Source organism: Pleurodeles waltl, chromosome 2_2 (assembly GCF_031143425.1).
Source record: "Pleurodeles waltl isolate 20211129_DDA chromosome 2_2, aPleWal1.hap1.20221129, whole genome shotgun sequence".
Lineage (NCBI taxonomy): Eukaryota > Metazoa > Chordata > Amphibia > Caudata > Salamandridae > Pleurodeles > Pleurodeles waltl.
This window is the reverse complement of record NC_090439.1, coordinates 1,143,549,717-1,143,573,952: the sequence shown is the minus strand read 5'-3', so window position 1 is coordinate 1,143,573,952 and position 24,236 is coordinate 1,143,549,717. Positions and strand designations below refer to the sequence as shown.

Genomic DNA, 24,236 nt, shown 5'->3' with positions numbered 1-24,236 from the left:
ACAGGGAGAACATTCCTAAGATCATGGGCATCTGCTGAAGGTTTCCTTAGAAAAGGTAAGATTTGACCAATTTTAAGATATTCAAGTGAAAGTGCACCATGAAAGAGATGAGTTGACTAACGTGGTCCACGGTGAGATCTGTCAAAACAGCTTCTATGTGATGTTGCCAGCCACTGTTTAGGAAACTGGTCCTTGTTGCGGTTACCTCTGCTGCTTTTTGCCTAATATTGATGCTGACTTGACTGAGAGTGTGCTGGGATCCTGCTAACCAGGCCCCACCACCAGTGTTCTTTCCCTAGAAATGTACCATTGTTTCCACAATTGGCACACCTCTGGCACACAGATAAGCCCCTTGTAAGAGGTACCAGTGGTACCAAGGGCCCTGTGACCAGGGAGGGTCCGTAAGGGCTGCAGCATGTGTTATGCCACCCTAAGGGACCCCTCAGCAAACACATACACACTGCCATTGCAGATTGTGTGTGTTGGCAGGGGGAAAAAGGCAAAGCCGACATGGCATCCATCTCATTGTGCCATGCGCACAAAACACTGCCTGTGACATAGGTAAATCACCCCTCTAGCAGGCCTTACATCCCTGAGGCAGGGTGCACTATACCACAGGTAGAGGCATAGCTGCATGAGCAATATGCCCCTACAGTGTCTAAGTCCATTCTTACACATTGTAAGTACAGTGTAGCCATATTAAGTATATGGTCTGGAAGTTTGTCATTCCGAACTCCACAATTCCATAATAGCTTCATTGAATACTGGGAAGTTTGGTATCAAACTTCTCAGCAGAATAAACCTGCACCAATGCCAGTGTTGGATTTATTCTAAAAAGTACACAGAGGGCATCTTAGAGATGCCTCCTGTATTTTACCCAATCCTCTAGTGTAGGACTGACTGGTCTGTGCCAGCCTGCCACTAGCAGACATGTTTCTGACCCAATGGGGTGAGGGCTTTTATGCTCTCTGAGGCCAGAAACAAAGCCTGCTCTGGGTGGTGGTGCTTCACACCCCCCCGCAGGAACTGTAACACCCAGCAGTGAGTCCCAAAGGCTCAGGGCTCATGTCACAGTGCCCCAGGGCACTGCAGCTAGTGGAGATGCCTGCCCCTGGACAAAGAGTCACTTTGTGTGGCCAGTTCAGCGGGAAACTTAAGAAAAAACAAGGAGGGGTGACCACTTCAGCTGGGACCACCTCTAAGGTGTCCAGAACTGAAGTTACCACCTCCCTGCACAATCCTCCATCCTGGTTTGGAGGACAGGGACCAATAGCAGTTAGGTCTGTGTCCCTCTCCCTAACGGGAGTGGACACAAGAAGGGTGTAGCCACCCTCAGGGACAGTAGCGATTGGCTACCTGACAAGAAGAAGACGGTCCGCATAGCTGAAAGCCCCAGCAAAGAAGGAAGTTGACAACCGATTAGGTCCTAGCCCTACCGGCCTGTCTCCTGCAAAAGAACAGTGACGCATCCAGAGGGACCAGCCACCTTTGTCAAGCTCCAGAGGACTGCCCTGCATTCGAAAGAACTAAGAACTCCCCTGGACAGTGGCCCTGTCCAAGGAGAAACAACAACTAAGGACTCCCACCTCACTCTGAATGCGTGAGTCCTAACCACTCTGCACCCAACGCCCCTGGCCCCTGCCCAGGTGGTCAAACCAGCTAGAGACAGTCCCCATGCTATTGTGAGCAAGTACCCACCCTTGGTTGACCCCTCCACAATGAACCCTGCAGAGGGAATCCCGAGGACTCCCCTGACCACGACAGCCCCAGGCGAAGATATCGGACTCCTAGAAGGAGCACTGCACCAGCAGCCCCCAGGCCTTAGAGAATCCGCCCTCCGGTCGGGCTCTGTTCAGCAGGTGGCCCTCCTCATTGTCCAGCTGGTGGTCAGTCCAAACTGACCCCCTGAACCTCGCCTGCATCTTCTGAGTGATTCAGAGGTCCCCTCATAGACCAGCATTGGGAGCACGATGTCCTGTTTGCACCCTGCACCCGGTTGCCACTGTGCTGCTGAGGGTGCGTGTTTGGTGCCTACTTGTGGCCACCCCAGTGCTCATCTAATCCACCCTGGTCTGCCCTCCAAGTCTCAGGTACTTACCTGCAGTCAGGCCTGATTCAGAGTACCCCCTGTCTCCATAGGAGTCCACGTTAAATTAGCTCCACTTTGACCTCTGCACCTGGCCGGCACCGTGTCGCTGGTGGTGGGTGTTTGGGGTTAACTTGAACCCATACCTGTGACTTCCTAACCCCCGGAGACTGGAACTGTAAGTGTTGTACTTACCTGCCAACTGATCTAACTTTCCCTCCCTAGGAACTGTTTCTGAAAATGGCACTGTCAAGTTTTAAAACAGATTATTGCCAATGTTTCAAAACCTGTATACCTTATTGATTTCAAACAAAGTACTGTTGATACCTGTGTGAAATACGAATCTATTGAAGTATTTACCTGCAACTTGAATATGGTGGTTCTAAAAATAAATTAAGAAAATATATTTTTGCTATATAAAAACCATTGGTCTGGAGTTAAGTCATTGAGTGTGTGCTTCGTCTATTGTCTGTGTGTGTACAAAAAATGCTTTGCATTACCCTCTGATAAGAGTAACTGCTCGACCACACTACCACAAAAGAGAACATTAGTTAACTGGAAATGAAGTGCATGACTATGATGGGCTGTAGGTGGGCTGTAGAATGCTGGCTCTGTATATACTATATCAAATGAGATATAGGGGGTTATTACAACTTTGGAGGGGGTGTTAATCTGTCCCAAAAGTGACGGTAAAGTGACGGATATACCACCAGCCGTTTTACCAGTCCATTAAATCCTATGGAACTCGTAATACGGCTGGTGGTATATCCGTCACATTTGGGACGGATTAACACCTTCTCCAAAGTTGTAATAACCCCCATAGTGTGCACAGAGTCCAAGGGTTCCCCAGAGGCTTGACAAAGGCAATAATAGATAATACTAATGTTCTATTTGTGGTAGTGTGGTCAAAAAGTTAGGCTTATCAGAGAGTAGTGTTAAGCATTTGTTGTACACACATAAGCAATAGAAGAAACACACACTCAATGACTTAACTCCAGACCACTAGGATTTTATATAGAAAAATATATTTTTGATACTTTATTACTAGAACCACAAGACTCAGTTCAGAAGTAAACAGTTTTTAAGAAAACAGAGAATATCTATTTTAAAAATGGACACAGTGAATTTTCAGAAAAGTTCTTGGGGAAAGAAAATAAAGTGCAGTTTTAGAGGAGAGTACACGCCTTATAGTTCCAGTCTCCGGGTTATAGGTAGTCCACTATTTGGTGTTCAAGTCAACCCCGAACACTCACCACCAGCCACATGGGGCCGGCCAGTGCAGAGGTCAAAGTTGAGGAATTTTAACGTGGGCTCCTATGGAGACAGGGGGCACTCAGAATTCGGTCTGCCAGCAGGTAAGTACCCGCTGCTCAGAGGGCAGACCAGGGGGGATTAGAGGAGCACTGGAGGGGCCCCAAGTAGGCACCAATCCCACACCCTCAGTGCCACTGGGGTGGCCGGGTGCAAACAGGACGTCGGGTTTCCAATTAAACTCTATGAGGGGACCCCGGGGTCACTCAGGTGCTGCAGGAGAGATCCAGGGGGTGTTTCAGGCACACCACCGGTCGGACAGGGAAGAGAGCCACCTGTTGATCGTCAATGCACCGGGTGTCGATTTCTCCAAGGCATGGGGGCTGCAGAATCAGTGGGTCCTTTGGTGTTGGTTATCTTCATCCAGGGCAGTCAGGGTCAGGGGGTTCCTCGGGATTCCCTCTGCAGGCGTTGTCGTGGAGAGGTCAACCCAGTGTGGGCTCTTGGCTGCTGTTGCCGTCGCCTGGGGGTACTCGCTGGTCGGTTGGGCCATCTGGACTCGGGCTGTGGACATCGGGTGCAGAGTGGTTAGGACTCACGTTTCTGGAGTGAGGTGGAAGTCCTTTAGAAGACGTTTCTTTTTTACTTCTTTGGACAGGGCCATTGTCCACAGGAGTTCTTGATCCTCTGTGATGCAAGCAGTCCTCTGGAGGTTTTTCAGACGTCTCTGGACCTGCAGGACACGTCGCCTTTCTTCTGCAGATTCTTTGAAGCAGGAGACAGGCCGGTAGGGCTGGGGCCAAGTCAGTTGTTGTCGCCTTTCCTTCTCTGTAGAGTTGTCAGCTCAGGAGTCCTTCTTTTCTTGAGGTCGTCAGGAATCTGACTAGCTTGGTTCAGGGAGCCCTTAAATACAATATTTAGGGGCGTTTTTAGGGTTAGAAGGCAGTAGCCAATGGCTACTGTCCCTGAGGGCGGCTACACCCTCCAGGTGCTCATTCTATTGGCCCTGATCCTCCAAGCCAAGATGGAGGATTCTGCAAGTAGGGGGTCACTTCAGCTCTGGACACCTTAGGGGTGATCCTGGCTGAGGTGGTGACTCTTCCTTGTTTTTCCTAAATATCCCTCTGGACTTGCCACCAGAAGTGGGGCTTTGTCTGGGGGCTGGGCATCTCCACTAGCTGGAGTGCCCTGTGGCATTGTAACACGAAGCCTTGGCCTTTGAGGCTCACCACTAGGTGTTACAGTTCCTGCAGGGGGAGGTGTGAAGCACCTCCACCCAGTGCAGGCTTTGTTTCTGGCCCCAGAGAGCACAAAGGCTCTCACCCCAGGGGGTCAGAAACTTGTCTCTCAGTGGCAGGCCGGCACAGACCAGCCAGTACTGCACGGAAGGATTGGGTAAAATACAGGGGGCATCTCTAAGATACCCTCTGTTTGCATTTTTTTAATACAACTCACGCTGGCATTAGGGTGGGTTTATTATTCTGAGAAGTTTTATACCAAACTTCCTATTATTCAGTGTAGCCATTATGGTACTGTGGAGTTCGTTTTGACAAACTCCCAGACCATATACTTAATGATATTGCCACACTGCACTTACAATGTCTAAGACTGGACTTAGACACTGTAGGGGCATATTGCTCATGCAGCTATGCCCTCACCCGTGGTATAGTGCACCCTGCCTTAGGTCTTTAAGGCCTGCTAGAGTGGTGACTTACCTATGTCACAGGCAGTGTTTTGTGTACATGGAATCCTGAGAGGGATGTCATGTCAACTTTGCCTTTTTCTCCCCACCAACACATAACCTGCAAGTGTTAGGTGAGGGGTCCCTTAGGGTGGAACAACACATGCAGCAGCCCTTAGGGACCTTCCCTGGTCACAGAGCTCTTGGTACCACTGGTACCTTTTACAAGGGACTTATCTGTGTGCCAGGGGTGTGCCAATTGTGGAAATAATGGTACATTTTTTAGTGAAAGAACACTGGTGCTGGGGCCTGGTTAGCAGGGTCCCAGCACACTCTCTGTCAAGTCAGCATCAATATCAGGCAAAAGGTGGGGGGTAACTGCAACAAGGGCAATTTTCCTACATTAGCTTTATAACTTGTTTATGAAAGATCACATTTAAGTAACTACTTCAATGAAAAGCTGCATCAATATCTGGTAGACCGGAGTCCAATTTCACCCCCAGAATCGGGAAAGGCGGCAGACCACTGGGTCAAGACTAGGGTATTCAAGATTTCCACTGTGGGTGACCAAAAGAAAGGGGTTACATAGTCTTCCCAGGAGAAAGTGGGTGACACTCCTAGAAATAAAGAAAAAGATTCTTCAGTAGGCCTCCAAAATCCTGTGCAGGTGGGAGGGATCCAAGACACATCCCAAAACAAAAGTGGGTACCAGGATAAGAAATGGGATGCCACTAAGGCATGGTCCCACAACTGTAGACAGACAGGGCACCACACCAAGGAGACGTCTTGTCCCAAAAACAAACCCCCTACCAAAACCCCAGGGGTGACCAGTGTAGCCATTGGGGATGACTCCTCAGATGAGGAGTTCCTCATAGCCTTCGACTGGAAAATGGGTCAAACAGGTGAGTTGGAGATTCCAGAGGGGAGTAGACACGTCCACCACCTACTGGTGAATGGAATCCCAGCCACTGCCCCGAGAGACACTTGTGCCAGTCACACTATTGTACATGACAGGTTGGTGCTCTCAAACCAGTACATCCCAGGTGAGACTGCCAGAGTAAGGGTTAGCCCAGAAAAGGTCACTAATAGGCCTCTGGCATTTGTGCCCCTAGAAGTGGGTGGAACCTTTATCAGGAGAAGGGTGGTAGTCAGTACAGACCTCCCCCTTGATTGTCTCCTTGGAAATGACTACCCAGAGGTTGATCAGAGCCCAAAAGAGGAGCTGGGCCAGTACCAATCCTCTCCCAAGGATTCTGGAGGTACTGCCCCTGCAGTGTCTAGAGGAAGCGCACGGAAGAGAGGCACCCTGAACCCAAAGTAGCCTGTATCTGAGCCCCTTACCCTGTTGGTGAAGAGATAAAAGTGTAGTTCTGGGCATTGACAGTCATCAGTGGTCTCTGCTGGGTGTTAGACTTTATGGCTGCACTGCCCTTGGCATGGTGGTTCGACCCCATGCCAAAGAGCAAGATAGCCCCCCTGACCCTGTTTGTCATGGAAGGGTTACTCCAGATGTGGGTAATCACTTTGTTTACGCTGGGGGTGACCCTGGCTAAAATAGGATTAGCAGAGGTGGATACCTCTAGCCCCAAGATAAAAAAGGATGGGTGAAGGAACTAAAAGCACAGACAAGAAGCAATTCCAATTGGGTCCTCTCACTGTTGAGGTAGGTCAGTTCCCCAGAGGGAATGACCTAGGCAGGAGGATGTAAGGTAGAGTAGGCCCTGCAACAAATGAGCCTGTTTCCCTACTCTTCCTAGCCTGACAGACTAGGAAGACTATTGCATGATTTGGCTGAGTCTCGTTGCCTGAGGGCTGGGGTGGGGGGGACTTGTGTAGGAAGCTGGCCTTTGTTATAGTTACCCCCCTCCTTTTGCCTGATATTGATGCTGACTTGACTGAGAGTGTGCTGGGATCCTGCTAACCAGGCCCCAGCACCAGTGTTCTTTCCCTAAAAATGTATCTTTTGTTTCCACAATTGGCACACCTTTGGCACACAGATAAGCCCCTTGTAAGAGGTACCAGGGGTACGAAGGGCCCTGTGACCAGGGAGGGTCCCTAAGGGCTGCAGCATGTGTTATGCCACCCTAAGGGACCCCTTGTGCTTGTCGATACGAACTCCACAGTTCCATAATGGCCTCATTGAATACTGGGAAGTTTGGTATCAAACTTCTCAGCACAATAAACCTGCACTGATGCCATTGTTGGATTTATTCTAAAAAGTACACAGAGGGCATCTTAGAGATGCCCCCCATATTTTACCCAATATTCTAGTGTAGGACTGACTGATCTGCGCCAGCCTGCCACAAGCAGACAAGTTTCTGACCCCATGGGTTCAGGGCTTTGTGCTCTCTGAGGCCAGAAACAAAGCCTGCTCTGGGTGGAGGTAATTCACGCCTCCCCCTGCAGGAAATGTAACACCTGGCGGTGAGCCTGAAGGGCTCAGGCCTCATCTTACAGTGCTCCAGGGCACTCCAGCTAGTGTAGATGCCCGCCCCCAAGACAAAGCCCCACTTTTGGCAGCCAGTTCGGCAGGAAACTTAAGAAAAACAAGGAGGAGTAACCACTTCAGCTGGGACTACCTCTAAGGTGTACAGAGCTGTAGTGACCCCCTCCCTGCAGAATCCTCCATCTTGATTTGGAGGACAGGGACCTATAGGGTTAGGTCTGTGTCCCCCTCCCCAAAGGGAGTGGACACAAGAAGGTTGTAGCCACCCTCAGGGACAGTAGGCATTGGCTACTGCCCTCTGACCCCTGTACGCCCCTAAATCTTGTATTTAAGGGCTTCCCTGAGCCCAGGTCACCAGAATGCTGGTGACCTGACAAGAAGAAGATAAACTGCATAGATGAAAGCCCCAGCAGAGAAAAAGGAAGATGACAACTGATTTGGCCCCAGCCCTACAGGCCTGTCTCCTGTTTCAAAGAACCGGCAAAAGAACAGCGGCACATCCAGCGGGACCAGCAACCTCTGCCAAGCTCATCCTGTCTTTGTGTGCATTAGCATCATCTGGCAAAGGAGCAGGGGCACCGGCGAGTGGGGGAGCTGCAGTCGAGGGCTCCAGTGGGTTGGAGGGCAAGGGGAGCACCACAGGGGATACATGAGCTACAACATCTGACTCTGATTCCTCCTCTGATGGAAGTTCCCTGGTGGTGGCGGACCCTTATGGGACCACCCCAGCTACTACATCTTTTGCCACCCCCCCATACCAGCACTGCCCTCTCAGTAGTCCGACCCAGTTGCCCGTGCCCGCTCACCCAGGAGGGTGTGTGTCTCCTTTGACCCAGCACCTCAGGCCCTGCCCCAGTCAGCCCGGCTGCCCTCACTGAGGAGGCTATTGACCTCCTGAGATCCTTCTCTGTAGGGCAGTCAACCATAGTGAATGCCATCCAGGGGCTGGCATCCCAGATGCAAAAATGCAATGCAATGCCTATCTGGAGGGCATTCATGGTGGCATGGCTGCCCTAAAGAGATCATTTCAGGCTTTGGCCTCCTCTTTGATGGAAGCCAATGTCCCTGGTTCTTCCGTCCCCCCTCCAACGACCTGTTCCGAAGCCCTCTCCCCCCGCCCATCCCATGCACACATTTAGACCAGCAAACAACAAACAGGACTTTCACAGACAAGCACAGGCACCACACCACTCCACAAGCACACACACAGCTAACACACAGTAGAACATACAACAACAGCCACTACCTCCACTGTTTCCCCCGTCATCCCTCACAGTCACATCAACTCTCACACCTGCAAGCACTGTATCATCAGACCCAGATCATTACCCCTCTACAGCCTTGCCCAGAGTCACCAAAACAACAGACACCAGACTAGCACCCCACACACCACATGCCCAGGCATCCCACCACCATCACAACCTCATGCAGCACACCAACCTCACTTGCAGACACCACCACAACATACATTCACACTTCCTGTTTGTCCTCTGCCAACCTGTCTGCCCCCCTCCAAAGACACATAAACGCTCCCACTCAGACACTCAACAGCCATACACCTCACACACGCACACTGTCCATGCACTTGCAACCCAGTCCAGCACACCTGCACCTCCTACAACCACTCCCTCTACCTCCACTCCCAAACCTCTTCCCATAACCTGCCCCATTGGACCTAACAAACGTTTCCTTTTCCGCCTTGACCTATTCCCTCCTCCTCCCCCCGTCCTGCCTGTAAGAGGAAGCTCCCTATTCCCCATCCCAGTACCTCCAGCTCCTAATCCACTCATGTCCCTCCTGCTGCACCTACACCTGCAACTAAGGAGCACAAGAGTGGCACTCCAGCACCCCACTCCAAGTCACCACCTCCGCCCCCTAAGCAACGGAGCAAGGACCCGCCCCCTCCCAAACCCAAGTCCAAGGAACCCCCTCCCAAGAAACTTCCCCCTCACCCCCCTCAACCACCCCTGCCCCGTGAGGTGCCTGCCTACCATCAGCATGATTTCCCTGCCCAGTGGAGTGACTTGGGCTGTCAGGAGTCAAACTGGGCCTTAGATGTTGCCCTGTAGCTTTATCTAGACACTAGAATGGCCAATGGCCCTTGTGTATATAGTTGTCATGATGTTAATGTGGTCGCTATTCTCACCGAAATACAGTGGTTGGACCAAAGTTATGTGTGTCTGGCTTTCTTCACTTCAGGTTTATGTTGCTGTTGGTTTTCTCTGCAGATAGTTCTCAGTATGTGGTATGTGTGTATGGTGTGTGTTGTGCATGTGGGTGTGTCACTCTCCCCTCCCTCCCTTGTGCGCTAGGTGGCTGTACTCAGCGTCGTTGTCGGTGTTGCTGCTCTTGGACTGCCATTGCGTGGTACAGCATTGGCAGGACTTCCAGTTCGGGTTCCATGGTGGCCGCAGACTCCTCTGTGTCCCTGGCGGTGAGTGTCTCCTTTTATATGATTCATTTCCGGAAGGCTTTTAGTGGTAGTGGTCCTGCCCTGGAACATTTGGCGGTCTGCTATGTCATGTGGTGGGCAGGGTGTGGTGTTCCGCCAGCCTGAAGATGGCAACCGCCGTGGTCAGTGGACGGACTGCACTGACGGGTCGGTGGTACATTGGCTGCCTATGGGAGGGATCACCACCATGGTCATAATTTGGCGTTCTTCACTGCCAGCCTGGCGACGAACCTACCGCCATCGCCAGTGGTCAGCTGACCGCCAATGTCATAATGACCACCTACATCTCATTTTGATATAGTATATACAGAGCCAGTTTCCTACACACTGCATCTGTGAAATGTGTTGCAGTCTTCACATTAACAGTGGTTTGGAGAAGTGCATCCCCAGTAACTTCTGTAAAGTGGTCCATCTCCACTGAGCTATGCATATAAACCTGGGAACATTGGAGGCAGTGCTTAATTTGACCCGGTGGTTGCAAGCAGTATCCACGGGCACTTATTTTTGGAAACTGCCACTTCTTACTCCTCATCAGACTTTGGCTCAGAGCATGAGAGAGAAAAATACATAGGGGAGAAAGAAGGAGAAATATGGAAAAAGCAGGGATGAAAAAACCTCAAATAGTGGGAAGAAAGTGTCTAGTGGCGGATTCTTGTAGTTTCTCCAAACTATTCCGAGCTGTGATAGGTTAAAGGCAAAGATGCATTTTTTTCTATCCCTCTAAGGGATTATCTTCCCTCACATTAGTTTTTGGGGAAGCAAGGAGCTGACAGTTTCAGTCTTTTCTATTGCAGTCTAGAAGGCTCTGGATCAATGATTACCTCATTCATGCAAAGGTTGCAGGCAGACTGACATCTTGGGCAGTAGTGAGGAGGAGTATTTATTGCCCTCACGATCAAGAAGTCAAGATCAATAATTTTGTGATATAAAACTGAAGGAAAGCAGCCTCTTTCTAGCCTGGGTACCCCTACTTTTGGCCTGTTTGACAGTGTGTTTGTGTCTACTAGAATCCTGCTAATCAGGACCCCAGTAGTTATGCTCTCTCCCTTAAATTATGGTTGTTGCATACTGGTAACGCAGTATTTCACCCACAATTGGCATACTGGTGCCCCCCTATAAGTCCCTAGTATATGGTACTTAGGTACCCAGGGCATTGCGGTTCCAGGGGATCCCTATGGGCTGCAGCATGTCTTTTGCCACCCATAGGGAGCCCATGCAAAGACATCAGCAGGACTGCTGTTGCAGCCTGTGTGAAAAGGTGCATGCACCCTTTCACTGCCATTTACACTGCACCAGGTCACTTATAAGTCACCACTATAGCAGGCCCTCCAGCCCTGAGGGCAGGGTGCAGAGTACCTGTGCGTGAGGGCATTCCTGCACTAGCAGAGGTGCCCCACGACCTCCAGGACCATTTTCCCGGACTTCGTGAGTGCCGGGATGCCATTTTGCACGTGCACTGGACATAGGTCACTGCCTATGTCCAGCTACATAATGGCATGTTTGGTATCAAACATGTAGGAATCATACCCCCATGCTTTTGCAAGCATTCGTATGATCCCATGCACTCTTGGGGCTCCTTAGAGGACCCCCAGTACTGCCATTGCAGCCTTCTGACGGTTTCCGGGCAGCCCCAGCTATTGCCACCTCTCAGGCAGGTTTCTGCCCTCCTGTTGCTCAAGCAGCCCGAGCCCAGGAACGCAGAACAAAGCATTTTCTTTGGGAGAGGGTGTTACACCCTCTCTCTTTGGAAAAAGGTATTACAGGCTTGGGAGGGGTAGCCTTCCCAAGCCACTGGAATTGCTTTGAAGGCCACATTTGGTGCCCTCCTTGCATAATCCAGTATACACCAGTTCAGGGACCCACAGGCCCAGCTTTGGTGCAAAACTGGACAAAGGAAAGGGGAGTGACCACTTCCCTGTCCATCACCACCCCAGGGGTGGTGCTCAGAACTCCTCCAGAGGGTCCCTGGGTTTTGCCATCTTGGATTTAAGGTTGGCAGGGAACTATGGAAGCATCTGAGTGGCCAGTGCCAGGGGGTGGCGTCAGAGCCCTCCCCTGATAGGTGCTTACCTGATTAGGTGACCAATCCCCTTTCAGGGCTATTTAGGGTCTCTCTTTTGGGTGGTTCTTAAGATTCGGATTGCAAGACTCTAGCAGGAATCCTCTGCATCCTCTACTTCAACTTTTCACCAAAGAAACTGCATCCGGACCCACCAGGAACTCTACAAACTGCAACAAAGAAGCAAATACGACTTCTGCAAAATTGTATCTTCAGCTGCTGCCAGCAACTTCAACTGTTTACCGGTCATGCATCCTTAATGGACAGTCTGTCTTCAGCCTGCACCAGAAGAGTGAAGAAATCTCCTTTGGGGTGAAGGAGTCACTCCCCTGCTTCAGCAGCCACCTACTGCAACGACAACCGGCTATGTGGATCCCCTCTCCTGCTGAGCTGCGTGGATCCTGCATCACGAATGGTGGACTGAAGTGGTCCCGATGGTCCCGACGTCCTACTGTCCAACTTTGGTGGAGGTAAGAGCTTGCCTCTCCACGCAAGACAGTACCTCCGTGCACTGCGTGTTTTGCAGTTGCCAAGGCTTGTTGGCATCCTTCCACAAAGTTCTTTGTGCACCGTGCAGCTCTGGCCCCCAGCACTCTATCCTGTGATGCACATTTTCCTCAGTGGTTCTCCGGCAGCATGAGAGCCTTTGTCATAGTGCTGTGTGTGCCTACTTTTGCACCTCTTCTGTCCCCGTGCTGTGGGGCTCCTGTGCATGCTGCCTGGTCTTCTGTGGGTTCTTTGAGTTGCTGAGAGCCCCCTCTGACTCCTCCTCCTGGGTAGAGTCCACCTGGTACTTCCTGGCCCCGGGCAGCACAATTTTCCACTAACCTTTGCATGTGCCAAGGCTTGTTCGTGGACTCCAGCAACGCAAACCAGACTGCAATCACCCATCCGCCGTGGGACATCATTTGCACCAACCAGGAACCCGACTCCGTCTTCTTTGGTGCAGTACTGACTGTTCTTCTTCAGCGGTGGTTCTTCTTTTGCACCTTCATCCGGGTTAGCAGGGGCTCCTGTTCTCACTGGAATATTCTGTGCTTCTTGGACTTAGTCCCCTTCTTACACAGGTCTTCAGGTCCAGGAATCCACTGTTGGTGTCTTGCAGTCTCTTCTGGGTTTTGCATAGTTCTTCTTTTCTTCTCTCTGTGTGATCTGGGAACCTTTCTGTGATTTACTCCTGTTTTCCTGGTCGCTGGGGTGGGTTGTGTACTTACCTTTGGGCTTTTCTAGTACTCCCAGCGCTACCCTCTACACACTACAATTGCCTAGGTGGGGGGCCGACATTCGCCTTCCAATATCTTAGTATATGGTTTGTGTTCCCCCAGGCCCATTTCTAACTATTGTGATTTTCACTAATTGCACTGTTTTCTAAAAAAAATTTCACGTTTTTGCATACTAGTGTATATAATTTGTGTAGTATTTACCTCCTAAGGGAGTATAGTCTCTATGGTATTTTTAGCATTTGTGTCAGCAAAATAAGGTACCTTTATTTTAGTAACACTGAGTACTTTCTTTCATGTGTGTGAGTACTGTGTGACTACAGTGTAGTGCATGAGCTTTGCATGTCTCATAGATAAGCTGTCTCTAGAGAGCCTGGCTTCTAGACACTGCCTACATTTCACTAATATAGGGTTAACTGGACCTGGTATAAGGTGTAAGTACCTTAGGTACCCACTAAAAAACCAGGCCAGCCTCCTACATAACCCTAAAGCCCCCTTCTACAATGAGTGATTCATAGTGTTCAGGGAATCAGTAAGGAGTGATTAGAGATGCACAACATTTGTACAGTTTATTTGTAACTTCCTGTACTTCTTACAAATACTACAATTACTATTTACTGTAGTTTTTGAAGTTTGAAGTAAATATCAGGTACTTCACAATTCTGATAATGTTGCAAATAAATGCAGTCACAAACATCAATCTTTAAATTCACAAGGGAAACATTTTTAAAGTGAACTCATGAGATGATAAATCAGTTTTTAGCAAGAACTAGCACCTGGAATGGTAAACTGCCTGTTTGCAGGGACAAACTCACCATGGCAAAAATGGAGGAAAAGAGGGAACTCGGTTAGCAATGGTCAACAATCATGACCTACAAGAAAATTTGCTTGCATCAGAATATCTTTGCACACCCCTAATCCTATTGTCATTCAGCGTTGAAAGACAAGATGTAAGCACAGCTTTAATATTCATAGAGCACAGGATATGTAATAAAAATTTTAAATAATATACCGGCCCCATCTTTTGAGAGACCTTTGTGTGGTTTCACCATGGATCAATACATGGATGAGAAAATGTCCTTACTTGTGCACCTCGGTGAGCCTTGATGCAAGGCCTCCAAAACCTGCAGCAGCAGTATTGATTTCAATTTGCTTTAGAGATGTGGTGCCATCTGCCTCACAATGGAACATGTAGTCTGACCGATTGAGTCCTAGGAAAACAGTCTGACAGAAGAAAGACACGTGAGGAACTGAGACAGATCTATTGTCCAGCTTTTCAACTGTTTACGTGATGCATGAATGCTCAGATACCTAAAAATGAAATGAAGTTTGAGCTTAAGGTCTTCGTTTTGCCATAAAAGATACAAAGTGAAATGGTTTGACATTTGTTTCCAGATAAAGATTGATTGAGCTTATCTTAAATTTATAAAATGTGATCTCATCAATGTCATATAATATGTCACGAGTAATGTAATATTTGAGGTTGTGCGCAGGGGTGGCTTGGTCGCATGGCCTCTGCCCAGAACCTTTAGCCAACCAACCAATGGGTGCCCACCCCTCCTCTACACGCATCCTTTGGCCGTGCTCAGCAGTGGTTGGCCCCGGTGCCTGGCCTACAGCTGGGTCTTGCAGAAATCCCCCTGTGGGTAGGCAGCCCCTGCTTCACGTGGCCTTTGGTCTAAAGCAGCGAGTGTTTGACTGTCCGAACAGGCATCTGGCCAGGACCTGCACCCAACGCTCAACAGACACCTAAATCCCTGAGGAGTACCAACACACATTTTGCTTTTTATGTTCTTGCATGTACTGCAGTACTCCTGTGGTAACAGCGCCAAAGCTTTACCCACATCGTACCCCCCCAAGGAGGCATGGGCGGTACCATTGTACCATGGGGGTGAAGCTTGGGTGCTGCTACAATGGGAGTACAGTGGGACCTTACCGTAGGGTCGCTCTTGGTCTCGTGGGAGTACTGTGAGACCTGCGTCATGAAAATGTTACATTTTAGTTGCAGTGAAAGAAACTTCTTTGACCAATCAGAGGGTACTTTTTTTTATTTTTGGTACAGCAGGTCTCCTGCAGGACGAACGTTGCAGAAATTCCTCATTTTTTAACTCATTCAAGACCAACCCAAGCACCTCTTTAAACCCATGTTTCTCAAAAAAGGCAGAACCGATTTACACCAAAACACAAAAAACATGCTGAGTAAAGTTCAAACTGTTTTCCAAATTTAGTATAATTTCGTTCAACTGTTTTTTTATAGCTAGGAGAGCTAAATTTCCTATGAGAATTAACATCGGAGATCAATGTTTTGTGAAATCCCCTATTTCTTGGCCTCCACATGAAGGATCAGTGTGAAACTTTCCAGGAAGAAGCTGCGGTGGAAGAACTTTTGTCGTGTAGATTTGTTAAATGAAACCAAAGTCATTAGCAAAAGATGCTCTTATGGAAACTCTGATCAAACTATGGGCCTGATTTTGACCCTGGCGGACGGCGGAGGCCGTCCGCCAAGGTACCGCCGCTGAATGACCGCACCGCAGTCAAAAGACCGCGGCGGCCATTCAGACATTTCCTCTGGGCCGGCGGGCGCTCTCCAAAAGAGCGCCCGCCGGCCCAGAGGAAATGCCCCTGCAACGAGGACGCCGGCTCAGAATTGAGCCGGCGGAGTTGCAGGGGTGCGACGGGTGCAGTTGCACCCGTCGCGTATTTCAGTGTCTGCTTAGCAGACACTGAAATACTTTGCGGGGCCCTCTTACGGGGGCCCCTGCCGTGCCCATGCCATTGGCATGGGCACGGCAGGGGCCCCCAGGGGCCCTGCGGCACCCCCTACCGCCATCCTGTTCCTGGCGGGCGAACCGCCAGGAACAGGATGGCGGTAGGGGGTGTCAGAATCCCCCATGGCGGCGCAGCTTGTGGGGGATTCTAAGGGCAGCGGTAAACCGGCGGGAGACCGCCGGTTTGCCTCTTCTGACCGCAGCCGAACCGCCGCGGTCAGAATGCCCTGCGGGGCACCGCCGGCCTGTCGGCGGTGCTCCCGCCGACCATGGCCCCGGGTCAGAATGACCCCCTATATCTACGGAATGGTGACCGCCACTGTGTAATGTTTGTTTACATATAGACAAATATGTATTTTTAATAGTTCCGCAGACACCTCAGCCTGTCGGATCTTCCAAGAGCTTCTCGCAAGAATTATTAAAGTGCAAATCTTCTACTCCAACGGTTTTTCAAAGAGATAATCATCACCAGGCTCCTTGCCTGAATAGATCATGCATAAGATTGCATATGACGAGTTACATGTCTACATGTCTGCAGGCTTTATCACGGTGCAATAACTATCCACCCTTAAGTTCTGATATCTTTAACATATGCATTACATGATAAGTAAGTCAGGCCTACAGCCTTTGTTTTAACTTTTTCAAAATAACCATTTCAGACATTTGGCAGTTGAAATAACCTTTTCTAATGAAGGAATAAGACCTATAGCCTGATTGTCACTGACTTCTTCCCATAACTGCCTCAGAATAACTGTATTGAGTGTGACCTTTTCCATAATGCAACATTTAGGTATATCATAATAAGATGAAAAATATAATCAAAATTACAGTTGGTAAAAGAATACATAATCCCTCCTAGGAGGGCCTAGTAATATAATAGTCAGAAAACCAAAACCTCTGACGTTCCACAAACATAGAAATAGGACTCCAATGTTGCATTGACTGAGCTGCAGAGAATGACTTCATTGGCACTGCTCACCAACATAAAAGACAAGGAGGCACTAAGAGTGTTTATTACAACTTTTATACCCAATATTATATGTGATCTTTAAAGTGCCTTCTCACAAGCACGCCTAATGAATCCTGTAAGAGAAAACTTAAGCTCAGTCGTCCCTTTCTGAAAATTAGGACATTGTTCTAAATTTAGTGAAAACTGCCAGGATAGATAGTGAAAATACTGGACTGCCCCAGAAAATCAGAGACACCTGGTCACCCCACCTAATAAGGATTACAATAGAGCAAATCTCCTCTCCTCACAGCACCAAACACCTTGCCTACTACAGTTGTGCGATTCAATGTAACCTGCCTACACGCTTTAACACAGTGTAATAATAATTCACCTTTAAAAACCTATTACCTTTAACACGTGCCTTGCTTTGCACAATAAGTCGAGCCTACTGGATTAATTATAACTTTTCATAATAAACAGATCAAACCTATGGAATCTCTTATGATTGTTCCCAGTGAACCAATAAGTCTATATATAGGCTATCCACCGGATTGACACCAAAGCCAGCACCGGCTTGAAGTTTGCATTATGTGAGCATAATCTCACCACCTTTATGTATATATGTATTCATTTACAAATATGTAGCAAATTACAGTTGCAAAACAATATACCATCCCTCTCAAAGTGGCCTAACAAGGAGTATTACAGTCCAAATATTCCACTCTAAGGGTTTGTCAGAGGGGGGGACCAACACTAAAACCCTTGCAACTACAGAACTGTGTGAGATTTTGTGAGGGTTTCTGCAAAATAAAAAGGTGTCAATAATGCTTACTTGCAGCCCTAACTCAGGGCGAGACGCCTTTAGATGTAATGTGATAAACACACAAGCAGGGTTTGCAGGGGAGACATTATAATCATGGACAGCTTTATTGTAGTGTGGGACCCTTAAACCAATAGAATGGGCACTGGGACACCTAATTCTGGGGGAGGAGGGATTTCAACTAAACTTAGAGCAAAGTTAGAGAACTAGACTTCTAAGACATTTGGCAGGAACATCATAATACACCACAAGGTTATACATTTTTCTCAAACATCCATACAACACGCTCACCCACGCATATCTCAGTCTGAAACAGGAATGACATCAATATCAGATCATGCTCCTAGTTTGATGGACATAAACTGAGGAGAGAGGCTGTTAAGAGGAGGAAGATGGATCTTTCATCCATAAGGGACCTAGGGCCAGATGTAGCAAAGTAAAGTTTTGCGAGTTGCAAATTGCGAGTCATACCGACTCGCAATTTGCAACTCGCAGAATTTTATGCAGAAAGGTGTCTCAGACACCTTCTTCGACTCGCTATGGGGCCACAAAGACCCACCTCATGAATATTAATGAGGTGGGTCACATTTTGCGACCCCATAGCCCCATAGCGAGTCCATGCACTCACAGGGATGGTGGCCTGCTGGAGACAGCAGACCTCCATGTCTGTGACTGCTTTTTTAATAAAGCAGTTTTTTTTTTTCTTATTGCAGCCCGTTTTCCTTAAGGGAAAACGAGTTGCAAAAAGAAAAACTTCCGAAACCATTTGGTTTCGTTTTTTTCAGAAAAACTCTGCTCTGAAAAAAAAAAAATCTGGCATTCACAAACGGGACCCCTTCCCTTTTGCGAATGAGTTACCACCCACTTCAAGCGGGTGGTAACTGCGAGTTGGTTTGCGACCGCATTCGCGGTCACAAAGCAACTCAGCATGGCGATGTGGTCGCAAATAGGAAGGGAACACCCCTTCCTATTTGCGAGTCGCATCCCCAAATTGCGAGTCGGTACCGACTCGCAATTTGGGGATGTGTATCGCATTAGGCTGTTTGCATAGCGCAAACTGCGTTTTTCGCAGTTTGCGACATGCAAACAGCTACCTACATCTGGCCCTTAGTTCTAAAAGGGGAACAATGTGTGCATATTAAAGACTACAAGGACATTAATGATCAACATCTCTCTATCAGGTATCTGGGATGCCTCCAAGGGGGCCCTTCAGTAAAAAGTTTAACCGCAGATGAATTAGGCATCTGCATAGACGTAAACTGGAAGAAAACCTAAGACTTGCTTCTGCTTTCTAAGGACTGTCACATCACTTAGAGACCAAATACACAGATTAAAAACAAGAAAGACTGAACTGCATTTGATGAGGTTGAAGCACATGCATTATGCTCATAAAAATACGGATGGCCCTCGCCTTGTCCCACTACTTAGAATCAATCAAGACTGTGAATTTACTAAAGAAATAGTCCTAGGAGATGAAGAGAGAGTCACCAAGGAAGACGAGAAACTAAACACCTTCTTTCATCATTATTCACAGCTATGTCCAGCAGAAGACATCCAAGAGACACTAGAAGACAAATACTTAAAACAAAAGCCACATACTTACAACAGAGAAGGTATCCGACTTAAAATCCCAAAATGAAGGGTGAAATTGAAACAGGCATTAAAAAGCTGAAAATAAATAAGGCAGCATGCCAAATGGTTACATGGGATGGTTTATAAGGCGTTCTCAGAATCAGTACCACCTCTTTTGGTGCAGGTATTCAACTCATTCCTAAAGATTTGAATGTTTGAAACCCTGGATATTCCTAAGACACAAATGGGGGAAGAACCCTGGGAGGTGCTCAGCGTATGGATCTTTAGCAATTCTAAATGTTGATGTGAAAATCTTAACGAAGTTGCTAGCAATGAAACTGGAACACATATCTCACAATCTCATCCACCCTGACCAATCGGGGTTCATAATACATTGTCAAACCCATGACGACATTAGGAGGGTGGTCCATCTGGTCATCAAAGCAAAAAAGTAATCAACACCAGTGATCTTAGATGCAGAAACTGCTTTCAACCGGATGGATTAGTGCTTCTTAGCAAAGGTGCTGAAAAGGGGAGACCTTGGTCTAAACTTCAGGAAACTAGTAAGCAGGATACCAATCTCCCACATCAAGGATCATACTTAATAGAGGAAAACCCAAAACCATTTACGCCAGCGAGGGGGGCATACCATCGGAGTCCCCTGTCCATACTTTTGTTCACTGTACACTGTACACACTGAACAATTAGTGAATCGCATAAGAGGAGATTAGGGGATCAGAGACCTGCAGTTTGGCCGGGATGAGTACAAGATCAGACTGTTTGCATCTACCCCTAAACTTGATAGAGCTGGTGAAATCTCTGCCTGGATTAGACTTTGAAAAGGTCTCAAGATTTTAAAATAAATACAACTAAATCCGGAATGCTGAATTTGATGCTTCCACATTAGAGCAAGCATCAAAGGAGCCCACACATTTTAAATGGTCTTTAAGATGCATCATGGTTGGGCAAGTTCAATGCCATTAAACTGGATGTACTTCTACCATCACTTAATGAATTCCAGGCTTTCTCATAATGATGGCAGAAAGTTACTTTAATGAATATGTAAATACATCCGGGAGGAGCAGGGATCTGGTACAAACTTTGCTTCCGACCTAGGGAGGGCTGCCGCTACCAGATATGTACACATATAACAGAGTGGCACAGCTGAGGGTGATGGTTGAATGGAACACCCGCAAATCAGAAAAACGTGGGAGTACATGGACAGAGCCATAGTGGGACCTAATTTGGAAACACAGACACGACTCCAAATATATCCCTTAGCGCCTCAGTGAGCACCACACTGACGTTTGGGATGCAGTGACAAACAAGTAAAAGTCACTATCTATCCCTCTCCTAAGATCCCAATCCATTTCAACCCCTACATTTCACCCCAGCACTTGCTCCAGGACTTGGCTGATTCCTCATGGTGATCAATATGTATCACAAGGTGGTAAATAAAACATTTAGGCCCTCATTATAACAATGGCGGTAAAAACCGCCTACTGCTGCAGTGACAGCTGCCAAAATACTGTCACTGCGGCTACCATCTGTCTGCCATATTATGATCACTGCCGGACTTCCGCCATGAGAAGGGCAGAAATCGGGCAGTGATCATGCTGGCAGATGGTGGTAAGCTGGCGCTGCTACCAGCAGCACCGCCACGCTAGTTGAACGCCGCCAGCCACATCATGACCTGTGAGACAGCCTGGTGGTGTTCTGCTGGAGGGCGTTGCTGGCGGTAGCAGCACCCCTACCTGTTCCCTGCCAGAAGACCTCCTCAATAAAGGTAAGTCGGGATTCCAACAGGGGAGTGGGGTGAGGGGGTGTTTTGTGTGTGTGTGTGTGTGTGTTTGGTTGTGTGCATGAATGTGTGAGTGTGTGTTAATGCATCTGTGTGTGTTGTGTTGTTTGCGTGGTTTTATGCGTGTGAGTGAATGTGTGTAAGAATGGTGAAGTGAGTGCGTGTCTTCATGTCAATGCGATTGTGTGTAAGAATGTGTGCGAGCATGTCTGAAATTATGCATGTATGAATGCGTGTATGCGAGTGTGAGTGATTGGTTGTATATGTGGTGCGTGTCTGTGGGAGTATGCATGTATGGGGGGAGTGGGATGATCAGAGGGGGTGAGGGGGTTTGGATGGAGGGGGTTCGGGGTGTCAGGTGTGTGTTAGGGGGGTGGGGGAGCACCCTACCGGTGACAGAGAAGGAATTACCTGTCACCGGTTGGGCCTACCGCCCTGGTGCACCACTTTGGAAAGCCTTGCGCAACATTATACCTGTGCCAGGTATAATGTATGTAAGGTAGGTGTTTCCCCGCAAAAGCCCCACAGGAATGACGCAGTGAAATCTACAAGATGTCATAATGCCATTCTGCGCTGTCACTGCGTCACTTTTTTAACACCTGCTTAGGGCAGGCTATATAGTGATGCAGTGCTGTTTTTCAATTGGGACCTCTTAGCATTGCTGGACAAGTGTCAACATTTTTGACACTACTCCAGCAATGCTAAGGTTTGGGTGCCACAACTGTGTCAGAATTTCTGACGCAGTTGTGGACACTGTGCGCCATGGAGCACTGTGCTATAAATACATTGGCCCCAAGGAGTAATTAGGGGGGAGCACAGGAAAACTAGTGCATCGATCACAATGCGCCAGTTTCTTGTAAATTAGGCCCTAAAGGTTGAAATAAAAAACTAAAACATAAAAAGAACTAGAAAACAGAATTGGATGACAAGTGAGTTTAGAATTAGTGTTTTTGGTACAACTCTGAATTTGGGGTTACCCATACTATAATTTGATTCAGATGCCATTTCCCCAAATGTGTTCTTTCTTGCACACTGGCTTACACATGGAAGACAAAATTTGAGAGAAATTCATTTGAGGGCATCCTACTTGGCTCAGTGCATCTCATTCAGGCCTTGGAAAAATGTGATCACATCACCTCCATCCAGATGGACCTTCATAGGGGCCCCTTGCCAGACAGTACCATCTTCAAAATCAGCCTCAGCACCACCACTTACCTAGCAGTCAAGCTCACTATGGCCCAAATTTAAGAAGGGCCTACCGCCAACTATTACCAAATTAGTGTCATTAGTATCATGACATGAAGCCCCACTTTTCTTAAATCTGGGCCTATGTCTGGTGCTTTGCTGCATATCAGCAATAGATTAGTAGCTTACCCATTTCATTTTTTTTTTTATTTTGTCTTAAGATACTCATAGTCCTGACTCATTATAAATTCAGGGCAAAATGTCCTATAATGAAACAGAGAACATGGACTGGATGAGCTAGGCATGCGTGGAGTGACCCCTGACCTCTTTTTAAGGTCAGGATCACTCCTCATGCAGCACAGCTCCACCTGACTGCGCCACTGCCCTTCACCCCGCCCTCGCTGCTGCAAGTTCAAAGCCCTCCACCACCCGCAGGCTCCCGCCTGCACCTCATCCCTGGTGTCTAGTGGTTGTCGTAAGTATTGTGCATCTGTCTTGCGACTGTCTGTTTATTTGTTGTATTCTTTACTGCTCTTTGTCTCCTTTTTCTGCCTTTTTCTCCTTCTCTTAACCCTTTTTTAGCCATTCACCTCTTTTGCTATTTTTCTCCCTTGCTCACCCCCCTCGTGCCCCCATTCGACCACCGCTCCCGCCTCCCAGCTGCTCCTCCCTCCAACCTCCCCTTCTTAATGGCAGCCGCTATGCAGCCACTGGCACGCCAGAGGCAAGCCCGTCTGCGCCCATCCGCACCTGGATCGCGCCCAGCACCAGACCACTTGGTCCCCACGATCCTCTAACAGCCCGACGCTGCTACAGTGCCAACCCCTCCACGCCCTCAAACACCAGCCGATCTGCAACCTGCTTCCAAGCCACCCAAAGCTCACCCATGGATCCTTCTCCTGCCTGAACTGCAGCTTCACCAGCCCCTGAGCCACCGCCCCTCTCGCCAGAACTGAACACAACCACCTCAGATGCATCCTCCTCAACACCTGATCTGTCCACAAGCACGCCTTCAAACTTTGGGACCTACTCATCTCATCCTCCCCGGACGTCGCCTTCCTAACCGAAACCTGGATGAACCCCTCCTCGGAACCTGATATTGCCGTAGCCATCCCGGACAGATATAAGATCACCCGCAGAGACCGCATCAACAGACCGGGAGGAGGGATTGCCATAGTTCACAGGAACACCATCAGAATCTCGACCAACACCCAAGACGCCCTCAACGCCACCAAAGACTTACACTTCCTGATTCACATCAACGCCAACACCACCCTCAGAGAACACTCGCCTACAGACCCCATGGCCCCTGTCCACAGTTCAGTGACTCCATCGACGACGCAATCAGCGCTCACGCCCTTGCTTCCACGGACTACATCCTCCTTGGCCACCTGAACTTTCACCTTGAGAAAGCCAACGACTGCAACTCCACTGCCCTGCTCGACAACCTCGGTCTCAAACAACTCGTCACAACACCCACCCACTCAGCCGGCCACACACTCGACCCAGTCCTCTCGGCCAGCAGCCACGTCACCTTCAGCCACACCATCGAACTACACTGGATCGACCACTGATGCATCCACTTCATCTTCAAGAAACCCACCACCCACAACAGATCCCCCGCCACAGTTGGAACAAGGTCACTGAAGACCAACTGATCTCCACCCTCGCCCGAGCCCTGCCACCGATCACCACCGACCCCAACACAGCCGCCCGCAACCTCAGACAATGGATAGATGACTGCGCCAACACCCTTGCCTCGATCAAGAAACCCTCCAACAACCGCATTAGCACTAAGGCTATCTGGTTCACCGCCGACCTTCAGGCCTCCAAATGGGAGTGCCGAAAACAAGTGGCGCCACGAACAAACAGAGATTAACTACACTGCCCTCAAGAACGCCATCCGCAAACACCACTAGCTCATCCAGACCACCAAGAGATCCTCC

General features: G+C 48.6%; 1 protein-coding gene across 1 annotated transcript in view; it reads right to left on the bottom strand.

The window, feature by feature from the left end:
* LOC138282976 (glutathione synthetase-like) overlaps positions 1–24,236 on the bottom strand; it is a 309,854-nt gene that overhangs the window by 192,768 nt on the left and 92,850 nt on the right. The window contains exon 4 of the mRNA XM_069221064.1: positions 14,280–14,419. Within this exon, the coding sequence (XP_069077165.1) occupies positions 14,280–14,419 (140 nt within the window). The remainder of the gene's footprint in view (positions 1–14,279; positions 14,420–24,236) is intronic.